This window comes from Erithacus rubecula (assembly GCF_903797595.1).
Source record: "Erithacus rubecula genome assembly, chromosome: 15".
In the NCBI taxonomy this organism is placed as follows: Eukaryota; Metazoa; Chordata; class Aves; order Passeriformes; family Muscicapidae; genus Erithacus; species Erithacus rubecula.
In genome coordinates, this window is record NC_136667.1 from 7,216,269 (window position 1) to 7,243,951 (window position 27,683).

Consider the following 27,683-nt stretch of genomic DNA (forward strand, 5'->3'; position numbering starts at 1 on the left):
AGGGTGTGCAGCTGTGCCCCAGCTGGGTGTAAAGCTCACAGTCTCTCTCTGAGGAGAGAGAAGGGGGAGCAGGGGCTGTGCTTCATCTTCCTGAGCTGGGGGCTGGTTCAGAGCAGCCTCCTCACAGGCCAGTGTGATGAAGCTTTGTTCAAAAGAAATCTGTGTTTGTCTTCTGTGTATCTTTAATGTTCTTGTTTTCATGCAGGCTTTGTGTGTGTGAAGATGGCTGCAAGTCCTGATATCACCTTGCAGTGTCTGTAGCTGCTTTCCAGCCAGAGCTGACATCTTTCCCCCACCCTGGCAGAGTGAGTGCTCCTGGAGCTCTGCCACAGGAGAGGCACAAGATTTTTCCAGAAAACTAAAGTACCCAAAGCTATTTGATAGCAATTATCTTAAATGCTCAGTAAAAGCCCTCAATTTGCAAAGTCAGTGGTTGTCATCTGGGCCCTGTAACAAAAAGTGCATCTTCCTCAGGACATGCAGTCTTGGCAGTGACCTTTAGTACTGTGTTTGTAACTAAAGCTGTACATAATGGAGAGTGTGATTTCAAGTTGAGAAAAAGTTGATATCTTGGTACCTTCAGTCCTCAGCAATGTGCCAACAGGCAAAACCACACAGCCTGCTCACCACCCCTCCTCCAGCTGAAACAGCATTTGCCTTATCTTGTAGGTAGGTTTCTGTGCTGTTTCTTCTTCCTGCTCACACTTCCTTTGGTGAAATAGAGAAGTAGTTTCCATCTCAAGAGGAAAATTATAGAGAAGAGCAGGGTCTGTGTCTAAGTGATTTTTGGGTGAAATGTCTGCTTCCCTAACCTAGCTGAGAGGGGAGGGTGAAGCATTCCCTGTTCTCATTAGTGTCACTGAGGGTGGGAGCTGACACTTTAGGATCAGTCTGCTTTGAGGTGTTACTACTGGGTTTGCTGCTGTGTGAGTCTGACTTCTCATGTGGTTTAAAAGAAGTCAGAATGCAGCAATACTCCCAATTCCTTATGGCACTCAGTGTAACTAAGGAAGCTGCTTCCTGTTTCCCCTTGTAAGTTGGGAAGTGGTGCAAGTACATATGTTAAACCCCTCTGACATCAGTGACAGTGTAATGCAGGCTGAGTTGGGAACTTTTAGGAAGGACACAGGATTGTTAGTGTAGGCTATTATCTTTCAAAAGTCTTGGTGCTGAGAGTGACCTCAGTTGCTGCTGCAGCATCCTTTGTTAAATAGGTGTGGCATTGTCACGTTGCTCTGTCTGGTTTTGGGGCTGTTCATGTAGTGTTTCATGGCAGCTTTTCTCTTGGTCTACCAGGTCTTGCTCTACAGGTACCTGCAGAAATCTCCAGTGTCTGCTTCCCCCCTGGAGCCAGAGGACAGGGCTGTGCCAGAGCCAGCAGGGAGCAGGAGAGCCTGTCCCCACCCCGCTCCCCCAGCCAGCACGGGTGGCACGTAGCTGTGTCCCTGCCCAGGGCAGAGCTGGCTGCTTGGCTGGGGTACAGCAGCCTGACTGGGTGTGCAGAGGTGCACCCCACACACCCCACACACCCCACAGCCACACCAACCCCACAGCCAGGACAGAGACCCTGCCAGGGTGGAGGGTGACCCGCCGGCCACACCTCGTGTGGAGCTGCATGCTGGCATCTGCCCCAGGAGGCTGGGCTGTAATTACAGTGTGGAACTAGGTGGAAGTGTCTAGTCTTAATTAAAATGAGATAGGGTTCCAGAGCAGTGTGTGTTGCCCTGTGTGAGTTATCTGTGCTGCAGAGCAGAGCCCGGGTGGCTGCTGGGGCTGCCTGAGTCACAGCTCACTCTGGAGGAAGCACCAACAGCTCCCGGAGCTGCGGGCAGGAGGTGACGTGGCCCGATGCTGTGTGCTCTGAAAGTGAAATAATGTGGCTTTCTGGTGTTTTACATAGCCACTTTTATCTGTGCCTGGTCACTACAGCTGCAAGGAGCAGAGGAGAGGGCTCTGAGCTGTACATCAGCACAGTGCTCTGTTAGAGGGGATGTCCCACTGTGTGCTGGTGCTGCTGAGGGCAGCACTGAGCTTGGCTGGCAGTGAGTGCTGCTTGCAGGACTGGAAGGGATGGAATTGCTCTCTGTGGAAATAATCTATTTAGTGTGGAGCCAGCTTCCTTGCTGCTGGTGTTCTCCTTCAAAGCTGTTTTCTTCAAGTCCCTCCTAAGGGTCTGGAGCAATAACTACAATAATTGATGGGGAAAAAGTCTCTGTTGTAGGAACCTGTAAAATATTCCCTCTTAGGGGAGGTTTTGCTGCTTGTTTGGTTTGTGGCAGGTCTGTGCTCCTTGGTTCTGCTGGTTCAGTCTGAGTGTGCTGTGACTCTCTCTTAGCAGTGCCTTACTTCCTCCTCAGCATATTTCTGGTGATTAGGCTTGCGTGGGATTTGAGACTCAGTGACACTGCCAGTTACTGGGTGACCTCAATTGTTCTTGCCTGGGAAGAAAAATCTTAACTGTAGCACTTCTCTCCTGGGGCATAGGGGGTAGGGTGTGTTAGAGATGTGGAGGTGCTTGGACTTGCTTGGAATCAGATCCACCAGCATTGTAGAATAATTTTGAAATTGAACTTCTTGCATGTAAATAAATAAGTGAACTAGAACTTAAATAACAAAGTTGAAAAATTCTCAGACTGATGAAAAGGATTAGTATTTCATATATTTGTGAGACTACAGTGTAACTTGTTCAGTCTTAAGACTCCTACTAAAAGGTTTAATTAACTCAGTAAAGCAAACAATCATCTTTCTGGGAAATTTCTAGCTTTTCCAGAAATTGATTATTTTTTCCTGTTGCTAGGCCAACTAGTTCATGCAGTTTTATGTCCTTAGATCTACCTTGACATTACGTTTAAATTATTTGGTCAGCCCAGGAAAAAAACAATACAGTTGCTATCTCTGACATTCCTGAAGGGTTACTTGTCTTTTTGGGAGCTGGCAAGATAGGATGATCAGTCATCACCTTGGGATTCATCCTACTGCTGGGACAGATCTTAGACCCCTTTTCCTCAAATTAAAAATGATTGTGTAATCACCAGCTTCTGTGGGAAAGCAAGAATTTAACTGAATTTTCAGAAAGCTGATTTACATTGGAGAAGAGAGAAAGCTGCTCACAGAGCACATGTAAGTGCTGGAGCAAGTTGCAGTTATGTAGGATGGTGAAGGATTTTCTAAGATGATGCTGAATAACCAGTGCTGGGGGAAGGAGTGGGAGTGTGTTGGGCTGTCACGTGGGATCACTGAAGTCCCTTGCAGAGCTGTGTCTCAGTGACCACAGTCACATTACTGGCCCTGTCATTATTTTCCACTCGTTGTTCCAGGAATTAGCACAGCCTTGCCAAATGCTCTAGGTCTAATCTCAGTAATGCAGATGTTTTAATAGGTTAGAAGGAAGGTTTTAGCTGCAGGGCCTGCCCAGTGTCAGGCTGTGGTTAGAAGTGCTTGGGTGTCCACTGCATTCCTTTCCCTTCAGCTGTCTGTCAGCACAGGATCATCCAAATGGCTCCATCTGGGGATCCAGTTTAATCATCTGGAAAGGTTTTGTGAGTGTACCTTGAGACCTCGGGGCAGTCACAATGTAGGAATGTTTCCTGCTTTTGGAAATGTCTGTCTTGCAGCTCCCACCATCTGCCAGAAGGCCCTGGAGGAGGGGCCATGAAGTGGGATCACCTTTGGTCACTACAAAAGTACCAAGCTCCCAGCTTCAGGTGGATACTGCTCTGTGTTCCTCCTCTGCCTGCTGTGAAGAGTGGCTTTGACCTGCTCTGCTGTGAGCTGCATTCCTGGAATTTGGTGTGCCCTGGTAGGACTGAAATGTGATAAGGGTCTTTTGAGAAAGAATAAAAGGAAAAAAAAAATGTGGAGGTACAGAGGCTACTGGAGGGAAGTGTTAATAAAACTCAGGATCAAGATCCATATGGTGGAATGGGTCTGGTCCATTGGCCTGGAGGTGCCTGGAGAACATGTGTGTTTCTTTGTCTAGATGTAATCAAGGCTTACTCAACCAGAGTTATTTGTCTTGAGCCAAGAGGGAAACCACATCTATCATGAAAACAAGTAGTATAGTTCCTTAGAACTCTGTCCTTTCCACTAGGATTCACCTGGCATTGCAGACTCCATTTGGCAGCTTCCTCAGACAAAGCCATTGGCTGTAGGATCCTCCCTGGTGCTCAGCAAGTAGCCCAGCAGCAACATGTGTGAAAAAATAAAAGACAGCAAAAAATCAAGGTACCAGCCCAGTGCTGTGCACTGCTACCCAGGTGTGGTGAGATGCCTCTGCCCAGCTGGAAATCACTGAATGCTGTGTGATCCCAAGGCTTTGGAGACATCAGTGCTCCTTTGATTCAACACATTGAAGAGGCTTTCTCATGTCTTTGAAGTGACCTATTTGAATTAAACATCACAAAGTGCTTTTTATATAGCTGTGCCAACAACACAGTGTAACTGGGATATCAAAAAAGAGACAAAGTGGTCTGGGTATCACCAGAGTCAGGGCTGTATCCAGTTTCTTGTACAGCTTGTGCTGTCATTTGTAAGCTTTGCTTACAGCAAGCTGCTTTCTGCAGTCCTTGTAATAGTTTTTACATAACATGTAACATCTGAAAAAGGAGTAGAAGTCAGCAGAGCCCATGGATGCAGGCTGGAATGTGTTGTGAATGATTGCTGGGCTGCTGATGGCTCACACAGGATCCTCTCCCGAGGCTGCTGTGGGGCAGCAGCAGCACCACGAGAGGGAGCGAGGAGGCAGCGAGAGCCTCGCCCGGGCTGCCCCAGCCCCGGCAGCCCAACGCCTGCAGCACAGGCTGGACACAGCAGAAACGAAATCAATTTATCTTTTGGGGCTTCAGCACTTCAAGGAATGTTTTGCACTTAGGGTTAGTTTGTCTCAGGTGTCTGGAATTGCTGTTGTGTTTAGTGCATAATTGAAGTTGTTGCAGGTAGGTAAAAAGAGCCTCTTAGCTGCTGAAGCTGAAATAAAAATAAAATCACAAGAATGAGAGTTGCTTTTATTCTGTGATTCCTTGAGCATGAGGTTCTGCACTGATTTTTGCTGGGGTAAAATGGAGAGGAAAATGCTGCTGTATAATGTCACCTTCTGATATCAAAATGCTGCTCAGAGAAGTCTTATCCTGCAGTTGGAAGGTAATGGGTGAACCCCACCTAAACACAAAATAAAAAATGCAATTTTTTCCTTTTTTCCAGTGATTACTTATGAGTAATGAATTTCAGCACACTGATGTCAGATTATTTAGCTGATGGTTGGCAAGCAAAATTTGATGAAAATGTAAATGTATCACTGTTGATTATATTCAATAAATAGAACAGTTTTGGGGCTGTTTTTAGAAGGGCAGGATACAGTGAGTCCCCTCTAACTGTTGATTTATGTTCAAGATATAATGTGAAGTAAATGTGAAACAATGATCATTGTTAAAGGTTTAAAGGAAGGACCATGGATCTAGACTGTCCTCAACAGGCATGTCTAAACCAACTCTGCTTTTTCCAGCCTGCTCCAGTGTTCTGCCTCACAATGTAAATGTCTTTCCTAGGACCTAACTCAGATCCTCCTTGCAGTGTCCAGCAAACTCTCCATTTTCTCTTTAGCTTGGGAACACAGCTGATCTATTCTGGAGTGGCTCTGCATCAATCAGGTGATTGTTATTCCTTCCTGCTCTTTTTAAGCTAAACAAACCAAATATTTTCAGGCTTTGCTTTTTGAAAATACTTTTTAGGGGGGTCTATTTTATGAAAAGTTTAAAGCAACTGTGTATAAGCTGGGACCCCAGCTGAGAGTGAAGCTATTCCTGTTGGAGGGGCAGCAGGAATGTGGTAGGTACCCTGTTCTGGAGAGAAACGTCCCTGTTTACAGTGTTGGTGCCATGTCTTGGATTCATTAACCAGCTGGGATATCCTGTTGGGAGCCTGGAGCTGTTCAGAAGGACTTTGGCCCTCCCAGAGGCTGCTCTCAGTGATGCAGCCAAGAGCTGGGCTGCTCCCTGGCCCTGCAGCTGCAGGAGTTAGGGAACGTGGAAGTTCTCCATGCAGCTCCAGCTGAGGAAGAGGAGGTGAAGTGTGAGTGTATGAAAGGTCACAGCTGGCCAGAGTCCACCTGGGTGAGTCCTGGCTGGCATTTTGAGTGTGCACTTCTGTCTGCTCAGCAAAGAGCTGGGTGTGGTTCCTGCCTCTTGCACGGTGGTGTTAAAAATCCCCTGGCAGATCTCTGTTCAATTGCTTTATCTAGCCATCTTCATTTCCTTTCTCAACCAAATTTGAAGATAGGGGCAACAATGCACAGAGCTGCAGTGATGCAGGGCCAGCATGTTATTATGTCCCTTCTCTGTCAGAGTTTGTTCTCTCAGCCTGCTCCTTTCTGGGGAGGCAGTGGGGAGGTTTGGGGCATTTCCTTGCCCATCCCCAGCCCCAAACCAGGACAGCAGCTCTGAGCTGGCTCACTTGCTGCCCAGTGACAATGGCTCACCATTCCAGCAGGCTCTGCAGGGTGTAGCTGCAGTGCTTAGCTCTCTCCCCTGTCCTGTGGGCTGCTCCAGCACCAACGGGGCACAAAGGAGAAATGCCCAAACTTCAGTGTGAGTATTCTCCTTGGAAAAAGGGGCAACAGGGTTTGGGAGGAAGGAAACTTCTTTCTTGCTCTGCTCAGTCCATTCCAGCAAGCTGCAGGATTTGAGAGGCTGAAGACACTGAGACAATGCATCCAGCTTGATGAGGGGTCAGATGCACTTGGTGGAACAAAGTCCTTCCTGGGAGAGCTGGTCTAACACAGGATGGTGTCAGCAAGGTCCAGAGTATTTAAAATCAAGGGCTGAGCAGGCTGAGCAAGGAGCCCTGAAGCTGAACTCACTCCACCATGCTGCTGCTTGGAGTCCCCTCCCCACCTGCCACTATGGCTGTGCTTGCCCTTCACAGGTTCTGTGCTTTCCTGCACCATTTTCACATTATTCCCTGCCCCTGCAGATAAGGAGGACATACATACCAGGCTGGTCTTGGGCATTGGATCAGGCTGGAATTCTCCTGATTCTCCCCTTGTGTGCTGCTCCTGCTGGCCCCCAAGTCACCTCCAGAAGGAGATAGGTGGGGGGTTAAACAGGTTCTTCATCTGCTCAGACAATCTCCATGCCCCAAGCAAATCTTGCTTGTCCCACATCTCTTCTTGCTGTCCTTTAGTATCCTGTGCCAAAAAGTTCTTGTTTATGGAGCTTGATTCTGTTTGCTGCTGCTGCTTCCATGCTGGCTCCATGGATAGCTTTATAGGGTGGTCAGAGGTCCTGTCTGGCCCAAACCAGCCTTATTCCTTCATAGCAAGGTAGTGAAATAAACCTTTTCTTCCACTCACAACTCTGTTGGCCAGTGCCCAGCTTCTACAGCATCTGTGGAGTCCAGGGTCAGTGCCCCTGGCCTGCCAGGAAAGCCTGAAGCAGAGACTTGCCTTTTTCTGGGCTTTGGGGGCCCCTCTGTTGCACCCCCATCCATCCCTCCTGCAAGTGCAGGGTCCCCACCATGCTCCCAGTGCAGAGCTGTGCCTGTGATGTGAGAGCCACTCGCAGGAGAGCTGCTCCTCTCCTTGGTGCCTGCCAATGTTGGACAGCACAAACATTTTAAACTGCAGAGGGAAAGTGCACTCAGCCCCCTTGGATGGTTGTACATGCTGCTGTCCCTCTCTGTGACACAAAGAGCTCAGACCCCAGGCCAAGTGCAGTGCTGGGAGTTTGTCCTGACGTGGTGCAGGCACACTGTCCCCTCCTGGCAGAGCAGCACCGTGGGCTCAGCTGCTTTCTGCAGCAGCTTCACGGGGAAAAGCAGGTTGGCTTTGACTTTCAGGCTCCTTTTTGTCCTGGTTAGTAGAAGACTTACACATTTTTCTTTGGATAAAAAGCTTTATGGTTTTTCTCTCTGCACCAGAGGTGACAAGTTACTATGTTGTCCTGACAGCTTTCATCTTGACATCCCTGGGAATATTTGGGAAGTGCAAAAGAAGCCATGGCAAATGGTCTGGAGTGATTTACAGTGGAATTTTCAGTACAAACAGCCAAGGAAGCACCAAGCAAAATCTTTGCAGCACTAAATGTGGCTTTTTTGGTTTGCTGAGCCATGTTTCTGTCACTCTGGGTCCCACAGGATTGTGTGTGGTTCTGACTTTTTTCAGCAGCAACAATAATGGTCCCCTATTCCAGTCCAGTGCCTGCCTTTGGTACTGCTCAGTGCATTTTTTCTGTAAGTGGGGGCTCCTGCCCAGAGGTGCTTTCACCCAAAAGCTCAGTGAGGTGGTCTCTGATGGATGAGAGGGACCAGAGGGGTCAGACAGCTCCTCGTGGCCCTGCAGCACCTGGGGCAGAGAAGCAGCAGAAGCATCCCCAGACACCCACCACACCAAGCAAGGCTCACACAGCAGCCTGAGCCTGGGCTCTGAGGGGGAGTGATGCCTGGGGACATGGACTTTGCAGATTTGAAGTGGGAACCAGCTTGTCTCAAAGGCTTCTGAGACTGCACTGAGCTGCTCAACTAGGGTGTGAGCTGGGAATTAGGAGCAGGTTCTCCTCTACCTCTCCAGGAAGGACTCACAACTGGTTTCAAGTCTAGTTGGAAGCATTTTCCAGTCTCTGGTGGAGTACACCAGCCCATCCACACCTCCCTCAGTGTACAGAACATGATGTGCCCACCCTATGGAGCCAGCACAGCTGCTCCCCCAGTGCCCCTTCACCAGAGCAGAGCAAGGGGGGCACTCACTGCTGGATGATTCTGGCAGGAGAGATGCTCAGCTTTTCTCCCCAATCCTGTGGTACAGTCAGGGGCTTGCTTTGCCCTGGCATTGCTCACCACCAGCTGTAAGAGCTGAGTGTTTATCTCAGCCCCATTACTGCCAATCTTCCCCCTGTTAATACACCCATAATTCACAGGCAGAAAACATCTTTTATTGCAGTGGTGACATTTAAACCAAGGGAGGTATTGGGTTGTTGGGGTGTATTTTTTTGTTAGTTTTTAGGCAGTCAGCTTGTTTGCTCCAGCCTCTGCTCCACGTCTGTGACTGCAGCTTTCTCCATCCAGCTGAGAGGGAATTATGTGTGCAAGAGGAGTCAGGGCTCCCTTCCCTGCTCCCTGCTCACACTGCTAGGACTGCTCTGCCTGCTGCACTCCAGCTGCCTGCTCGAGGATGCTGCACCTGAAAGTCCAGTTCCTGGATGATTCCCAGAAGATCTTTGTAGTTGATGTAAGTGGGTATCATATTCTTACTGATTTTTTGGTGTTTATTATTAAGTCATTGCTGCTCTGAAGGATTGCATGATCTCTGATAGCTTCTGGTTTTCAGCCTTAAAAAAAATAAAAAAAAAACAGTAAAGAAACAAGAAAACTAATCTTAAATTCAAAATGAAAATTTATAGTATTAATTGGTAAGTGTTTTTTTTGGTATCAACACACTCTTATGGTCTCCTGCTATTGGCATTATTTATGAAGGAGGAGGAATGGCTTTTCTTACCTGGTGTGATATTTAGTAAATCAGTTAATTGAAGTGATGGTCTTGACAAGTGTCAAGTTCTCTCATTTGTCTGGCTGCCAGAGTTAACATTCAGCAAGGAAGTAAAGTCTGGGAAAAGAATAAAAATAGCACATTTGTCCAAGCTATCCCTGGTGAGAAACATCTGCACACATCTGAAAAAGAAAACTGTGTGGTTTTGTGAATAGCTGAGGAGAAAAATTCTGTCATATTCTCTGCATGGCAGTGTCCCAAAACACATTGTGATTAATACTTCACATTTAACAAATGCTAGCTCTGAACTGGGTTTAAAATGTTAAATTAGTATTAATATCTATAGTGTTAGATTAGATTAACTGAAAGTAGATATGTCTTAACTGTGTGTTAGAAACATCTTTTTACAAATGTGATTGCACATTTACTGTTGGTTAGGGTTTGATAATCACAGTAGCTAATTGAATTAGCTAATTCTAGTAGATTTGTTCTTACCTGCATCTCCTGTGGGAGCAGAGTATTTAATATAAAATGAGGAGATTTTTTTTAAGTTCTGTGGCTTTTCTTGTACTCTCCTCTTCCGTGGTTTATAGCACAGCCTGAGACCTCTCAGATGCACAGCTCTATTTCTTTATGAAAGTATTTTGCACAAAAGAGGATTATAAAGCAATTCCATCTCTTGACACAGTATGGAAATTGTTTGATTTAGTTTCATTAATCTTAAAACTTCATTAACCTTAAAAATGAGACTAGTAATTTTAAAATGCCTTCCCCTCCTCCCCCCATTGATTAGATCAGGTCATAGTGAGACACAATTCAAAAGATGCTTCTGGTACAATGTTGCTGCATTTTTTTTCCATCTCTGTTTTCTTATTTGCTCAAAACACAGCACTATAGCTCTGCACGACATGTTATTGCAGCAAATAGCTTCCATTAGAGCAACTCCTGGTCATTTCCTTTTTTAGCATGGAATGGTATTGGAAACCCCTTTTAGGCATTTCATGCATTTGCTGCTGCTGTGTGGCTAGGATAAATGAGGAGCTGAATTAGTGACTTCTCCAGTATAAAAGGAGTGCTTTGGGCTAAGTTTTGAGCAGATATTTTAAGCAACTCTTCCTAAACCTCTCCTGACTTTGGAAAGCTCTTTTGAATGTGGAGTACTGCATGTAATGGGAGGGAAAAGGACAAAAGCAAGAAAACACAGAGGGCCTGATTCCCCCTGCACCTTACTCTCAGTGTAAACATCTCTACCTGCCTCACGTGGCATCTGCAGCAAGGTCTCATTTCCAGGCTGCTTTGCATGAGAACAAGTTCCTCTCCTGGTGCTGGATGCTGACCCAGGAAGGCTTCAGCCTCCATCTGCATCCTTGCTGACAGCTGGGACCACTGAGCTCCCAGGATTTCCTTCAGCTGAGCACTGGGGGTGGTTCCTGGGATAACAGATCTGAGCCCCAGGGCAGGGGAGGGAAGGGACTGGACACATCTCTGAATGTCCCCACTGTGCCCTCCCTGCTGAACACCCCATGCTGGGGCTGGGGTGCTGCTGAGCAAACCAAACAAGCCCAGAAAAACGAGTTGCTGAGTGAAGGACAGAGTTTCCTGTGGTCGTGTGTCCCTTGTAAAGCTGGGAACTCCTTGGCAGGTGTGTGGCAGAGGGCACAGGGAGCCTGAGGGCTGCTGGCTTTTGGTGCATGACACTGCTGCTGCAGCACCCCTGACAGGGCAGGCACCTCCCAGGGTGGAGAGAGAGGATCCCACCAAATCCCAGGAGCTGCTGCTCAGCCCTAAACCAGAGTAGCAGCCTGTCCTATGGAATGCTGCAGGGATGGGCTTTGCTGCTGGACTGCAGGTGCTGCCAGGGTCCCTTTGGGGCTGTGAGTGCCCCGTGTGTTGCACAGGTTGCTGCCTACCTCTGGCAGTGCCTCTGATTCTCCTCACAGTCCCAGATGCTTTCACCAAGGAGTGCAGGGCCAGTGCAGCCTCTCCTCTTCACCTTCTGCTCTGGGTTCTGCCTGTGGGTGCTCCCCTGGCCCTGCACCACTCTCAGAGGCACCTGCAGGCTTGGACAGCCCCAGACAGCCTCACATGTCATGTTTCTGCCTTGCACTGAGCTCTTCCAGCACAGACCCCCCTCTCTCACTTGGTGCAGTGCAGGGCTGCTGCTGCTGACTGTACCCCAGTGCTCAGGGAAGAACTGGCCTCAGCACCCCAAACTCCAGGACACCTGCAAGCCACACTCTGCAAGAGAAAGGCTCTGCTTCCAAAGCATCCCCTGCAGCAGCAGGGCTGTGTCTCCCACTGAGCAGGTTTTCCTGGGTTTGGGGCTGCTCCTGTCCCTGGGCACTGCTGGGCTTGGAGCAGAGTGGGTTGCTCCCAGCAGACATGTGGAAGGTAATAACCCAGTAAGAAATCCTTGTCTTTCCTGGCTGCCTGACAAAGGCCAAGGCCTTTCATGCTAGAAAATTCTAGCTTGGAAAAAAAACATTTATAATTTTTTTTAATTACCCTTGTGATCCAGTAATTTTGGGGAGAAATGAGAGTGCTGCAAAGTGAATGCTGTTATTATGCTATCACTTTTCTGCATCCCTTAAGCACAGAGCCAGCAATTTCACCCAGGAGAAGTCCTGAAAGGTGGTTATTAGTGTGCATCAGCACCAGCAGCCAGGTCCCTCCCGTCCCTGCTGGGGACAGCCACTGCCACAGGGAGCTGCAGCCTGCCTTCCCCTCCATCACCCAACATGCCATAATTTAGCAGCTGTCTAACCTGGCCTCTGCTCCAGCTGGCTTTTGCAATAATCCTTCTTTTTGGTCTGCTTTCCACAAGTTGATGAAGATGCATCCAGGTTTTGTTGGGGTGGGTCCCTGCCATTTTACTTTCTGGTGCTTTCTGGAGCATTTTCCAGAGTCAGGGCCCTCTGGTTTGTTCTCCAGCCAGGTCATACAGTATGACAAGTCAAGAAAACACCCTCCAAGTGTTCCTGTTTACTGGGAATAACTACAGCCTGGACTCCCTTATCAGCATGTGGCACCACTTAATTTATATTGCTAAGCCCAGGGATGACTCAGAGCCCATGGCACAGGATCTCTGTCCTGTTACTGTTAATTACCACTAACCATAACACAGCTCATCCCCAGCTCCTGGGGCACAAGGACTCACTGCACAGATTTGAGGTCTGCTCCCCTTGGCTCTGAATCCAGAGCTGTCCCTGGTTCAGGTGCTTGTCCTGGGGGTCACTCACTGGTTTGCCAGGGACAGAACTGCCCAGACAGTGATAATTGCAAATAGTGAGCCAAAACATGGTTTGTTTTCCCTTGCTCTCTTTTCTGGTTTATGCTCCTTAATAAAGAAGTGATGGGAAGGAATCTGATTTCCAAAAGCAGGGAACACAGCATGCAGTTGTCCTGTTGTACATGCTGAAGCCAACAGCATTTTTATTGAGTGAGATTTTGCTGCTGGATGGTCAGGAAAGGGGTGAAGGAAGGGAGCTGAAAGTTCTCCCCATCTCTCTGAAATGCCATCACAGCTGCTGTCAGCATTGCCTAACCTGCTGCCCCTGTGCTCTGCTTGTTTGCTAGCAAAAATCCTGTGGGAAAGGGCTCTTCAACCTCACCTGCAGCCACCTCAACCTCGTGGAGAAAGAGTATTTTGGGCTGGAGTTTCACAGCCAGGCTGGGAACCAGGTGAGTGGAGCTGCCATTGCCCACATGGCTGGGGGGTTGTTAGCACCCCCTGAAATTCCAAATGGAAAATTAAATAGAAAGTTTTGCCATGATGGCAGAAAAACCCTGAAAATGGGAGTCAGGTGGGGAGCCACAAGCCCCAGTGATATCTATCATGGGGTGTGTCCATGGCCATCCATGTGGCACTGCCCAGCAGGACACTTGTCACAGCAGCCAAGCTGGCCAGCACTTCCATGTTGCATTCCACTGTGCTGCTGCTTTTATTCTTCATCTGTGGTGCTGTTTATTTACCCAGATCTTCATTGCCTTATTTTAGGTCTGGTTGGAACCACTGAAACCCATAACAAAGCAAGTTAAAAGTAAGTATTTCAAGAATAGAATTCTTATAAATCTCTACCAGTGAGAGTCTAGCACAGACACATCCATGCAGTGTTGTTGCTTGTGGACAGGATCTCTGTCTTCCAGCCTTAACCAGGCTCATTTTAGAGGGTGGGATTGTTTGCAAGGACACCTCAGTCCATACAAAATCTCATGGAAATACTGCTGCCTTAGAAATCTGGTATCTGCAGCATTTTAGGCTGGAGCTGTTAATAACCTGGGAGCCTGGCAGAGGAGCAGGGGTGGCTGGGTGCCTGTGTGGCTGTGCTGGCAGTGTGACAGGCACTGCCCTCCTTCTCCCTTTGCAGCTCAGGGTGGCCCAGGCACCTGGCAGAGGCAGGGTCCCCCTCTGCCTGCAGCTCCTCCCCAGCCCCACGGAGATGCTGCAGAGCCTGACCTGAATTCAGGCCCAGTCTCCTCTGCCATGGCCATGGCTGGTGTTACACAGTGCTGCTTTCAGCACAGGCCTCTTTCCATATCCATATTTTCCCCAGTACTGCTGGGATGTGACTGAGAGCTTGGGGCCATGACCCCAGTCTTTGCCATGGGGAGGCTGCAGAACAGAGTTTGCATGAATTTCCCTGAAAGGGGAAAGCCTGGCTAGGAACCTTCCCTTTCTGGGTGCACCACAACTGGAATTGTTGCAGGCACCTATTTCCTTTACCAAGTGCCTTCTGAGCCGTCCCAGGCTGTTCTGTGACAGGCAGTGCTCACATAATTGCCTCCCTCCCTCCACACACTTTGCCTTGGGCTTGGCTCCTTGTTCTCACTCATCCCACAATAAACCTTTGCCCAAGCAGCCTCCTCTGGAGCTATTACCTCCCAAGTGCTTGGAGGGCTGAGTTTAACACACAGCCCCAGTGATGGCAACCACACCAAGGCTCTGGCCACGCTCCCTGGCCCCATTTAATGGAAACCAACCCCAACAGGGGTTTTTGCAATTTAAAAAAATGTTGGGGCACTTTTCTCTTTAGTATTCTTTAGATATCCAAATCTCTGTTTGTACCCATTGGTAATACTGAGGGCCTGGGCATGCTGGTTTTGGGGGGGGGGGGGGCAGGCTGTAGGCCCTGATTTGTAAGGGTCCAGATCATTTACTGTGTAAGGAGGCAGCATGTGTGAAGAGAGTTGTAAATGTTCTCAATAGATATGTAAAAGAAAACTTATGAAGGTGTTGTGTTTTAAGATCCTAAGGAGGTTCTTTTCAAATTTATGGTGAAATTTTTCCCAGTGGACCCCGGCCACCTGAGAGAAGAACTGACCAGGTACAGTGCTTATTTTATTACCTTCTCACCACACAGTTCTGTGTTTTTGCAGTGTGTTAATTCTCTATTCTCATCCACCCAGCCTGTCTGTAAGCAGTGGTTATCCTAAGTATCCTAAGTATTATGCTTTACAGAACAAAACCAGAGAATATCTTTTCTTGATCCTCTGTTTTTAAACACAATCCACTTGAAGGATCAGCCTTCTTAGGAGGCTGCAATTTGTTTACTGCCAAACACTTCAGCAGTTGGGCACAGAGTCTGACTGCTCAGTCTAGCTCCTGCCTTGAGCAGTGTTCTGAAAGAAGAACTTTAGTTTTATTTTTAAAAATGACACTGTTAGCATTTACAATTTTAGAGAAAGCATTGCAAATAGGGATTAGGAATAAAACCAAGATAGTGCTTTTGCAGAATGTCAGTCCCAATAGAGACAAATGCCCTCCAAAACAGAAAGGAATGTTAATTTTGAAATCTGCTAATGAGCATTTCAGTGACAGGGACATGCTGGTCATGGTGGTGCCCTTCTGCAGAGGCTGCAGGCTCATCCTGTGACCCGCAGATGTGATGCCATGGGTTGAGATATGGGAACAGCACGGCCCTCCTGGCTCAGCCCAGCAGCCAGTTCCCCCCAGGCCATGCTCCTGTGCCCCTCCACAGGTACCTCTTCACCCTGCAGATCAAGAAGGACCTGGCCCAGGGGCGGCTGCCCTGCAGTGACAAGAGCGCGGCGCTGCTGGTCTCCCACCTGCTGCAGTGTAAGGACAGGGTGCCTGAGGGACAGGGCCCTTCCCTGGGGCCAGGCTGTGCTTCCCCTGCACTGACCCTCACAGTCTGACCCCTGCTCTCCCCGTCCCCAAAGCCGAGCTGGGCGACTTCCACGAGGAGACAGACCAGCAGCACCTGGCCATGCACAGGTACCTGCCCAACCAGGAGTACCTGGACAACAAGATCATGCACTACCACCGGAGACACAGGTGAGGGCTGCTCCACTCCCACAGCTCCCCCGATGGATTTCCCCCACCGTGTTCCCACCAGCCGTCAGAGCTGGCAGTGCGGTGGGTGTGATGCCAGCATGTGCCCCTACAAAATTCATTTTCTCAGCCCATTTCAGCGTCTGCCTTCTCTCTCCTGCTGCTTCCTGTGTGTCTGTCTCCAGAGGGAAGACGCCGGCCGAGTCGGATGCTCAGCTGCTGGACGTGGCCAGGAAGCTGGAGATGTACGGGATCCGCCCGCACCCCGCCAGCGACGGGGAGGGGACCCAGATCAGCCTGGCTGTGACACACACCGGGGTGCTGGTGCTGCGGGTGAGCCCGGACCCAGATCAGCCTGGCTGTGACACACACGGGGGTGCTGGTGCTGCGGGTGAGCCCGGACCCAGATCAGCCTGGCTGTGACACACACGGGGGTGCTGGTGCTGCGGGTGAGCCCAGGGCTCCTCTGCCAGCGAGGGGACCCAGATCAGCCTGGCTGTGACACACACCGGGGTGCTGGTGCTGCGGGTGAGCCCGGACCCAGATCAGCCTGGCTGTGACACACACCGGGGTGCTGGTGCTGCGGGTGAGCCCAGGGCTCCTCTGGCAGGACCCAGATGGGGTTGCCCCTCCAGCTGGGGGTGCCCCTTCTCCCGTTTGAGCTCCCCAAATCCTCCCAGAAAGAGGGCGGGTGCTCACAGACCGCGGCGCTGAAGGCGATGCTCTGGCACTCAGCCCCGCTGCCCTCCCAGCACTCGTTGGTGCCACCGAACCTGCCCGGCTCTGCTGGCCCTTGTCCCGGTGGTGGCCCTGGGAGCAGCACAGGTTCCTCGGCTCTGTCACATGTGCTCACCGTGTAATCTTCCAGCGAAAATAGCCCCCCACGTCTGTGCAATTACATAACGCTGTAATCACCGCCGAGCTGCACGGTAAATACAGACTTCCTCTGCTCCCACACCAGCTGATTTCAACCTGGGAACATCTTGTCACAGCAAGAAAAAAGTAAAAAAAACAAACCCAAACATAAAACCTAGCTGTGGGTCTGCTGTTGGTAATTAGTGCTGCCAGACCTGGTTATTTATTCAGAGCCATAAACACCCCTCATGGATGATTAGAACATCTCTGAGCCCATTGAAATCTGGGCTCTCCCAGAAAACTGAGAAGGTCTTGGTGCCACAGAGTGGAGTAACATGATTTTCCCTGGTTCTGCCATGGTTCAGTGTTTTGTGTCTGCATCTAACCTCATGAAAAATGATAACATGGTAAAGTGTGCTTGCAGCCTGCTTAAACTTGGTCTAAAGGTGTGGAGGTGAGCTGAGCACTGCTACACTTCCCAGCAAAGGAAGGGAGAATCTTATTTCTTTGGGGTGCAGATTCTGCCTTGACTCACAGGATATTTCAGCTGGCACAGACAGAACGCCCTCCCTTGACCTCTCTTAGATTTGCCTGGGGATCCTAGATTTTGCAAAGAGCTTCAGCAGGCAGAGTTAAGCCCTGAACTTCAATTTCTACTTTTAGAACCAGCTGATGGAGTGTTGAATGCCAACACCCTTTCCCCAGAGCCCAGCTCCAAGAGCTGCATTGGAGTCTGATGCAGTGTCTTGTGAGCTCAGGCCTTGTCCCACTGCATTTCTGTATTTACCAGTTGCCCCACCAAGCTGTAATTGCTGTGTTTATCCTTGCAGGGCAATACAAAGATCAACACCTTCAACTGGTCCAAAATCCGCAAACTGAGTTTCAAGAGGAAGCATTTTCTCATCAAGCTCCATGCTAACATCTCTGTAAGTGCCATGGCACAGGTAGCTGCTGGGCTGGGGAGCAGACAGCTGAGGATGGAAGGTCAGCCACCCAAAGCCCCAGTTTTGAGTAAAAGCCATTCCTGCTGCTCATGATGGTGCCCCTTGAGTGTGATCTGCTGCTCCTGTGTCCCCAGCGAGGTGACAGTGGCCTGGAGCCATTGACAGACCCTGGGGGGATCAGGAGGGAGAATGGCAGAGCTTGTCCCGTGCTCCCGACCCCTGTCTTGTCTCTGGTACAGGCGCTGTGCAAGGACACGCTGGAGTTCACTATGGCCAGCAGGGACACCTGCAAGGCCTTCTGGAAGACTTGTGTGGAGTACCATGCCTTCTTCAGGCTCTCTGAAGAGCCCAAGTCAAAGCCCAAAGCCCTTCTGTGCAGCAAAGGCTCCAGCTTCCGCTACAGGTAAATTTCCAGGGAAACCCGAACTGCTGGGGCTGGGAGAGGCCTGGGAATGGCTCTGAGCCTCCCTTTTATGTCAGCCCTGACTGAATCTGAGGGGATGGCAACAGCTGCTTCTCCTGGAGAGCCCCCTGCCTCAGTCCTGCTGCCTCCTCACGTGGGGCACAAAGGCTGGGGCTGGTGCTGCTGCTCACATTTCTCCCTCCACGCTGCAGTGGGAGGACTCAGCGGCAGCTGCTGGAGCACGGGAGGAAGGCTAAGATGAAGAGCCTGCCCTTCGAGAGGTACCGGAGGCGTGGAGGGGTGGCAGTGCTTGCGGGGATTTGGAGAGGGGAAGGACCCTCCTGGCCACACACCTACCCGTGCTCTTGTCCTGCAGGAAACACTACACATCCCGCTACGATGAGAGGCAGTGCCGCTCCTCCCCGGACCTCCTGACGGATGTATCGAAGCAGGTAAGTCCCCGCAGCATCACCAATAGCTCTGTGCCAAGGTCTTGGCATTGCTGCCCCGGCTGGAGGAGCTCAAGCCAGACCCTCATCTCCGGGTGCCCCTTCCCACCCCACTCTGGGCACCCACCTGGCACCCACGCCCTGTGTGCCCTGCCCAGGTGGAGGAGCTGCGCCTGGCCTACGGCAGCCGGGGCTCCTACCACGCCAATGGCGTGCACGGCTCCGAGCCCAGCCTGGACAGCCGCCGCCGCAGCTCCACCATGGAGGTGACCTTCGCCGCCGAGCCGGACCGCTCCAAGCCCGAAGCATCCCCCACCTTTCTGCCCCACTCCAAAAGCTCCTCTGCCTTCCCCCTGCTCTACGCCGAGCTGGAGATGGAGCGGGCGTGGGAGCCCATCGACCTCTTCGGAGCCAGGAATCCCTTGACATCCTTCCGGCCCCACCACCAGTTCGCTGGGAACAGCAAAAGCACCTCTGTGGGCAACATGCGGGACGTGAGCGCCCGGCCGCTGGTGTACACGGACGTGCCCTGTCCCCTGCCCGCGGTGGCCCCGGCGCCCGCTGTGCTCTTGTACGCGGACAGGGCCGTGCAGCCGCCGTGCCCCGCGCTGGCCCCTGGCGAGAACGCAGCGGGAGCGGCCGGGACAAGCGGCCCCGGGGCAGCGCAACCCCCCGGGCAGAGCCCGAGCGGGAGCCAGGCCGGGCAGCTCCACCGAGAGGCTGCAGGCACGGCCACGGCGCGGGAGAGCAGAGCCCTGGCTCGCTCCTTCGACTTCGGCCTGCAGGAGCAGCCTCCCAAGCGCTCCTGGAGCCAGTCGGACATGAAAACCATCCGCTTCCCCTACGGCTCGGAGTTCAGGCCCCTGGGGCCGTGCCCCGCGCTGAGCAGTCGCAAAGGGGGAGTTTTTTGGCACGTCCCAGCCCAGCAAGCGCTGGCTCCGGGCCCGCGGCGCTCGGAGCGCTACCTGGGCAGCAGCACCGAGTCCAGCGACTCGGACTCGGAGCTGCTGGCCGCCGACTACTGCTCGCTGTACGGCCGCGTGCTGCGCTCGCCCATGGCCCGCGTGCGGCTCTCCTCGGGCAGCCTCCAGCTCAGCGAGGAGGATGAGGAGGCGTCCTTCGCCACCAGCGCTGCGGAAGAGAGCATTTCCAGAGGGGCCTCCAAGTACTTCACCTAGTGCCTGACACCGGCCAGAGGGAGCAGAGGTGGCCGGTGCTGACCCAGGGTCAAAGAACGGTGACACTCTTTGTTAGCAGGTCTGCTTACAGCTTATGAAACATTGATGGGATTGTGTTGTGCGAGTGCTCTTAGCTATAGAGGATGTGTTACTGGACAGCAGGGGGTGTGTGTTGGGAAGTACTCAACCCCTGCAGCACGCTTGGAAGCTGGTTTACCTCGGCCTCCACACTTTGAGAGGGAGGGATCAGCCAGAGGCCAGCGACCTCCCAAAGCCCTGCCAAGCCCGGGGGTCCTGCCCGAGCTGGTGCTTGGAGCTCAGCTGCTGGAGCCTTCATTGAGGGGAGGGAGAAAAAGGGAGACTTCTCACAGAACAGCTTCAGCTGCTGCTTTTCCCAGCTGCAGGAAAGCACACTGGAGGGAAGGGTGCTCGAGGCCCTTTTGGAAAGGAGCAAGATCTTTATGGGAGCTGCTCCTCGAGCTGATGCCATGTGGGCAGGACAAAACCCCAGCACAGAGCCCATCTCCTCCACCTGCCTCACCTCCCAGTGCTGCAGGGAGCACCTGACACTCGAAGACAAGGCTCGGTGTGTGGCTGTCTTTTCCCTGGCCAGTTTAGAGGATTATCCTTCTCCAGAAATATCTCAGTAATACTTGTCAAGCTTTTAGAAGCACCCCATGGAGAGCACTGGAAAGTGGGTTCATATTCTCTAACTGTGCATTGTTTAGGCACATCAGCCATCATCTCCTGTCAGCACCATGACAGCCCCAGTACCTCAGTGCTCTGCTTAAATCTGAGGGAAGAAAGATGTGTAAGGGGGTTCTTTGGGGTCCTTTGCTCCCCCAAATCTGTCCTCAGTTAAGCAGCATGGGGAAAAAAAAAAGGTATCAGGAGCAGGTAGGAAAGGAAAAGGCAGCTTCTGGGAAGTATTTTTATTTAAAAAACCTTACTATTACCCCAAGCCTACATGAAATATACTCAGAAATCTTGAGAATGATGACACCTCCCTAAGATTTTGGAGGGGGAATCTTGACAATTTTAAGAACAACCTTTTAAGTCTTTGTAGGACATGACTAAGCAGAGGGACAGCCCAGAAAATCCACGGTGGAGAAACCACTGCAGCCAGCTGGATTTCAGAAACACAGGAGTTGGGACCAAAAAAATAAATTAAAATGTAGAAAGAACTGGGTTGATGGGTCCTGCTCATTCTGCATGTTGCTGTCCTTTGTTTCAGAATGTGACAATAAAAAACAGTTGCTCACACTGAATTTTGAGTTCCTCCTGCCCTGTGAGATCTGCACCCCCTGTCCTGCAGGCACCACCTCCAGCACACTTACCCTGTGCCTCCCAGCTCAGGATCCTCTCCTCAGTGCTCCAAGGTTTCCCTCTCCTGCTCTGCTTCCTGGCCCCCTCTGTGCCTTGGCTGTCCCAGCAGCTGGGGAGACTTGTGGAGATCCCTGAACACTGCTGAAAACAGCCACATTCTTGGTTGGTTGCCCAAAGAAATGCATTAGCCCAACAAGTGAGTACATTGTAAGGTTTGCTTCTGCTCCTAGTTACCCTGTGTGAAGCTGTGAACTGCAGTGATCCCTCATGCTGCTCTGGCACATGCTCTACTGAAAAAAAGGGCTAATCTTCCTGGCTAGAGGGTTGTTTTTGCCCCATTCCCAAAGCTCTGCACCTTAGAAAGATCAAGAATCACCACTCAGTACATTTAAGAATGACAGTCTGTGGGAAATTTGGCAGAGGGTTAAAAAAAGCAGCAGTGTTTCTCACACAGGCTGCACACACAGCCCTGGGATACATCCATGATCTCTGTTAGCTCCTCAAAGCACATGGACACACACCTTGAGCCTGTGCCAGAGAGATCACTGTACAAAGACCCTGCTCAAATCTTCAGGAACTTCCAGGCCTGATCTTCAGGACTATGCTAGGAAAACAGCATTGAGGGAGAAACAAGGACTTGGGAACTATTTTTGGATTTTTCCATGGACTAGGAAGCACTGGGGCACAGCATGGGCACTGTGCCTCAGCACATCCTACACATGGTCAACAATAGCAGAGGAACAAAGCAGCTCGTCAATAAGTGACACAAATTAACATCTCTGAGCTAAATCCACTGCTTAAAGCACTTTTTGGGACTGACTAAAATTAAGGAACAATCCCAGTAAGCAGTGGCTTACTTGTCAAGGAACAATGGAAATAACCCTTGACTAAGTCCTTCCCCTCACTCCCTGCTCAGCCCTATTCACCCCCAAGATAAGGACATCTACTTACGTGATTTTGTTTCCCTAGGGAAGAACAAAAATATGGAAATATTTGGTTTGCTGGTGGTGAAAGACAAACAGCAGAACCTGAAAAATGTAAACTGTTACAGTCCTTACACAATGGATTATTGAAGGGGAGAAGGCACTGCAGCATCACACAGTGGGAAAACATTAAGCAACTCAGTGCATTCAGATAAAAGTAACTGATTTATATAAAACATAAAAGTTTAGACAAAAAGCTGTGAAATAAGACAAGCCAATCTACACACCACTAAAACTTTGCAAAGAGGAAAATAATTTTATTCCAGTGTTAAATCATAAAACAGTATGATAAAAATCAGACTTAACAATCACTGAACTGTGCAAGCACATTAAGCCTACACACTCTGCTATTCAGCTGGTGAAATTCCTAGTCAAGAGCAGGTGTGATGGCACTACACTGACTGCACAGAAATGAATAGGGGGTCAGAGACCAAAGGCTTAAAGAATGGTTACATTCATAAAGGACTCCTATCTCTCTATTCTGCAATTCAGATTACTTTGATAAGATTACTTGAGAAACAATTTTTCTCAACCTACAGCAGGAAACCTGGCAAACCAAAAGAGCAAGAAGATGGTCCCTGCATGAATATTTTGATCTATCTTTCCATTAGCTATCTGCCAGCAACAGAATACTGCTGATTAAGTTACACAGTTCATCAATAACTAACACGTGGGAAAAAGGCAGCTCATCTCTGGAACCAGCAATATAGATGTCCCTTTTTAAGACCTAATTATAGTCTTATGATTCACAGAGACTTCAGGCATATGCAGCACAATAAAAAACTCACTTGAATGGACTGCAATACAAGAGAATGAATGTTTTGTACACATGTGGGGGAGGTTTCCCCATGCTGTCCCATGAGGGACATCTCACCCATTCCACAGGAAAAGAAGAGACACCATAGTTCAGCAACTTATTACAGCTCTATCTCAAACACGTCAGGTTCCAACTTCCCATGTCATTTGCTAACCCCACCTACCCAGAATTGTTCATAGAGTTGCATAGATTAAAGATCCTGTGTCAACAGGGTAGAGCCACCAGTTATGAAACTCAGGAGGAATTCCCATCAGCTCTTCCCTCAAACTCCCACAGAAAATGAGCACCTTAAGGGAATTGACATAGAAATAAAAAAACCCCACGTTTTTAATTCTGATAAACGTACATGGAGTTCCTTAAAATGAGTTTTGTTTTGAGGCTGCCAAGGTGAAAGTTGAGGGAGCTGTGGCACTGTCTGTGTCCTTTCAGTGCCCTGTGCTGAGGCCAAAGACAGCCAGGGCTGAGCCAGGGCTGAGCCAGAGCTGAGCCAGAGCTGAGCCAGAGCTGCACTGCCAGACAGGGCCAAGCTGACATCCTGGAACCTCCCCTCTAGAAAAGGAACCAAACTGAACCCCAGGACTGCTCCATCCATTCCCAGCTGGAAAGTGTCCTCTGCACAAGGACAGTGTGGGACCCAGAGCTTTGCAGGGAACACCCTTCTCACAGCCACATCCACACCTCTGCACAGAATAAAATGATGCACAACAGAACAAGCTCATGAAAGTTTACAGAACTTAAATATTTATTTTTAAACCATTTTAAACCCCCCAAAACATTGAAATAGGCTTCATCTATAAACAGATTTACAAGACTAACAACTACAGAAGCTAGAGGAGCACTACAATTTGTTTCTGTGATGCAGTTATTTTGTAAAGCTTCAGATCAACTGTATTTACAACTTTTGCTGCTTTTACATTTATAAAAATATTTATTTAATCCATAACATTATTGTTTTCAAAAACTATTTCCAGACTTTTTTTCTCAGATATAAATTCTAATTGAATTTCAGTTATATAGCAGATGAAAGTTTTAAACAGAAACATTTTTTTAAAATTAAAACAAGGAGTTAAAAGTAATTTTTTTACAGTGTAGGCACCATTGAAAATAATTGTCCTTGGCATATCTAACCACCATCTCTCACAAGTGTCCTTTATATAAAAACGATGTAATGGCAACATTTGATGAAAAATGCAGTATTTACTTGCACACCATTACTTTTTTAATATTTGGCAGATATATTTCAGATTCTTTAAAATGACTTTTGTGCAAAAACAAAATGTGCAGGTCTGAACCATAAAATAAACACACCCAGCCTTTATCAAAAATAAATTTACACCAACAGTTCCACAGCTAAGTACTGAAAAACAATCCCAGTTCAAAACTTCAGCATAATATACATACTGGGTTGAAAAAGGGAAAAAACCAAATCAAAACAAAACAACAGAAGAGATTACCCACCTAGCAGTACCATAAATATATAACTGAAAGCAACTTTATAGTCTTACCTACTTTTTATGAAAAAAAAAAAAAAAAATCACTCCGTACTGCACAGTACTACCTTTTTGTGAAAGAATATCTATAACTCAGTTATTTGCATATTAACTGGTAAATACATATTTAAAATACACTTTCAGAAAAATTATAAACAAATGATGTTGATGTACTGTATTTAATGTCTTTCAGAACAGAAGTGTGTATAAATATCTTACAGGAGAAACAACACCACCACACAGAACGCTGGTGTTACACCGATACCTGCGTGTGAGGTATGTAACATGCGACGCTCGGCTTCTCTGGCTCCCTTCCACCCAGCCATGTATACTCAGAGGAAAAAAAATATTAAATTAAGTTAAATTGGACTTCAGGTTTTGTCCATTATTGCCAAAAGCCCCACCCCCTCAACTGTATTGCTCTAAATTTTCCTACCATGATGATGTAAGATTGAGTTACTACTTCGAAACCTGTTCTAAAAGGTACTACACAGACTGTACATCAGGATAGACCTGTTGCTACATATCACCTGCAAACTATTGCCATATTGCTCTCAAATATATTTAATCATAGAGCTGCCTAAAATACTGTACCAATTTAGAATTAAAATAGATACTGTTGCAGGTTTGTTTTCCAGGGCACGATAACTATATGCTGGTTGAAGCAGGTGCTACAGCAATACCCTTGCCACTACATTACACGTCTTGAATATGCTTGTGAAAAAGCTATTTTTCTCTGAAGCTTGTTAGTGATTTACAAAAGTTTAACTCATGAATATAAAAGACCTGTACAACTCCATGTACAGGAACAAAATAGCATCAAAACATACTGTACTTGCACATTCTATTAACTAAAGTAATGGTTATTTCTAAAAGCAAAACTGCACCTCAACATTTATCAGATTAAACAGGTGAAACTACAATATTAAAAGTTGTTCTTTACAAAATAATTTCCTGAAAATATAAAACCATGTGCACTGCCACAAAATAGTTGAGTAGGTTCTTTCAAATCCTCAATCACCATCAATATGTTGCAAAGATCCAAAAGGCACAAGGAGCTCATGAGCTAAGCACTGCCAAGCTTGAAGTAGTTTTGGTGGGTTTCACTGGGTCCATACGAAACAGCAGTCAATTGTGTGAAGTTTCTTAGGATGAGTCATTAACAGAAAATCTACAGATAAAAAATGCAAGTTAAATCTTTGTTAATTATATTGTTTCAGCTAGATAAACAGCACATAAATATTTCTGCACCACTAAACTAGTATGTGCCTTCAGCTCAATGGTTTATAGTAAAAAACCCACCAGAAGTGACATTCCCAAGAAAACATTCCTAAAAGAGGAAAGAAAGATTCTCTGTCTCTCCTATTGCCTGTAAAAATGACTAAGACAAACCTGTAGGCTAAATTAAAGAAGCAAGATATAGAAACTACCATAAAGCTGCAGCACTTCAACACCAGATAAAGTGATTGTTAGTATTAGTTTCAGTCTCAAACAGAAATGTTATCTATAACTACAAAGTTAAAGGATTAAAGCACTGGACAAAGCAGATCTTTCTCTTATCACTGAACTACTTACTTCTGAAATTTCTCCATAAGTTTCTTCACCATCTTATCTGTGATCCCTGGACATGTTGCTTCTGCCACATTGATGCTTTTCTCAAGTTCCTCAATTGCTTTCTTTCTATTAGCATTATTTGTGTCCTGCTGCTTAAGCTGAAGAGAAAACCAAAAGAATTAAAACTCAGAAAGGTTATTAAACATTTGGCTAATATATTCAAAGAAGATTTTGAAGCCAACACTTACCTCAGCAAACACAGGGGTGATTATCATAGTTAAACAACTCAGGGTTTTAACAAGATCCTGATCCTAGAAGTTAACAAGTATGGATTACATCAGTGTATTACAACATACATCAGCATATACACAACATACACACTTCCTCTTAACACAACACATGTGATTTTGGAAACTGAACTAACAAAGTGTTTAAAATACATTATAAAATCCACAAAGACACAGTACATCAACAAATGTTATGGGATGTTGAAATAGATGTCTGATGACATGTCTCAAACAATGTAATTCAGCATTAGAAAAACAGTTCAGTTTTTCCTCACTAGTAAGAGACTTTAGAATTCCTATCTCTATGAATGGATACTGATCTACAGTACATCTGCAGTATATTTTACATTGGGGCTGACATGGCATAGGAAATACCACTAACATGCATCATCTCTTCAACTGCCAAAAATCCAATCAGTTCTTATGAAAAGTGAAGTTACTAATTTTTATCACCATCTTCCCTAAAGTGCCTTCAGAGCCAGCATTAGAAAGCAGAACTCCTCTGTCTGTACCTACCGTCCCGTTCTGGAGCTTCTTTGCATCCGGCTTCTTCCGAACTGTAGTAAAGCTCCACTCAGGGTGAGAATTATTCTCTTTGTTGCTGGACTCCCTGAAACAAAAAGAACATGATGTACATAACACTAGCCATAACAGAACACCAAGCAAACATATGTAACCCAAATACATAATAAGTCTATCAGGATTAATTTCATATTCCTTAAAATAAGGGAAAAAACATGTACTGAAACATTAACTGAACTTTAAAAGAGGCTGAATAAATTGAAATGTGATCAAAAGCAATCAGAAGATGTTATCTACCTACAAAGGCTTACCTTCTCCCATGGCATCCCATTTAAGAGTTATCTGATAGCCAGAAAAACAAGAGACTTACAGAAAGCATGTTGTTCCACAGGCATTTTGCAAACTTCTTCATGCACCTCAACCTTCCCCTGCAATATCTCTAACTGTGATTCAGGGGTTTTGGTACAACCACTAGTCTTAGACTAGGAAATAAATAGCACTTAAACAGAACTGAAATTTGAGTTTAAAGAGATAAAGAGGCAACAAACATGTGGCTTATGTGTTAGTCTTTAGGGTCCTACAGGGGGTTTTCTTGGGAAAAAGACAGGAGTACAGCAACAGTGTTATTACACAGAAAAGCTGCAGCAAACCCACTTTTAAGAACATTATCTAAAAAAAAAACCCCAACAAAATTCACACCCAAACAAGACTATACTGAAAATAAACTTACGAATCTGAACCATCGGAATCACTTTCATCACTACTATGTCCCTCTGCTTTCCACCTCTTAAACCTATCAATCAGTTCTGTCAGATAGGAAGTCTTCTTGGCATTTTTCATAATGAATTTGTGCTTCAGAAGTTCTTTTGCAGTAGGGCGCTGTAAGAAACACTTTAAATATTTAATGTCATGCTAACATTTCATGATTTTAAATGCTAATAGGGGAGACTTTGTGAGACAACACAGACTTCTAGAGGTAACTTGTATAATATCAGGAAATTAGTGAAACAGGAAGTCAGAAAAGCCAGTAATCCACATTTACGAGCACGCTAAAAATACGATCGAGTCACCCATAGACTATAGAGCTTATCCTGCTACGTTAGAAGGG

At 47.7% G+C, this 27,683-nt stretch overlaps 2 protein-coding genes across 4 annotated transcripts in view; one reads left to right on the top strand and one right to left on the bottom strand.

The window, feature by feature from the left end:
- The first annotated feature begins 243 nt into the window (after positions 1-243).
- Positions 244-20,862, top strand: FRMD7 (FERM domain containing 7). Of its 2 annotated transcripts, XM_079318881.1 has the most exons (13): positions 244-305; positions 9,041-9,217; positions 13,052-13,156; positions 13,473-13,515; positions 14,721-14,799; positions 15,454-15,551; positions 15,656-15,770; positions 15,953-16,100; positions 17,453-17,548; positions 17,806-17,969; positions 18,182-18,250; positions 18,346-18,421; positions 18,577-20,862. In XM_079318881.1, exons 2-13 carry the CDS (start codon positions 9,161-9,163, stop codon positions 19,594-19,596), a joined length of 2,070 nt encoding a protein of 689 aa, XP_079175007.1. In that variant the 5' UTR covers positions 244-305; positions 9,041-9,160; the 3' UTR covers positions 19,597-20,862. The 2 variants fall into 2 exon arrangements, with proteins under 2 accessions (XP_079175007.1, XP_079175006.1); XM_079318880.1 differs by lacking the exon at positions 244-305 and having other exon boundaries at positions 8,805-9,217.
- A 2,578-nt stretch (positions 20,863-23,440) lies between these two features.
- The window catches only part of STK26 (serine/threonine kinase 26), a gene marked incomplete at its 3' end in the record, with an annotated part of 30,401 nt that continues 26,158 nt past the window's right edge, over positions 23,441-27,683 (bottom strand). The window contains exons 8-12 of one of the 2 annotated variants that reach the window (XM_079318924.1): positions 27,306-27,454; positions 26,570-26,663; positions 26,015-26,077; positions 25,788-25,924; positions 23,441-25,383 (exon numbers count right to left, since the gene is read on the bottom strand). In XM_079318924.1, coding sequence (XP_079175050.1) covers positions 25,359-25,383; positions 25,788-25,924; positions 26,015-26,077; positions 26,570-26,663; positions 27,306-27,454 — 468 coding nt within the window. Of the gene's footprint in view, positions 25,384-25,783; positions 25,925-26,014; positions 26,078-26,569; positions 26,664-27,305; positions 27,455-27,683 lie in introns of those variants that run through there. The other variant, XM_079318925.1, reaches the window with a different exon arrangement.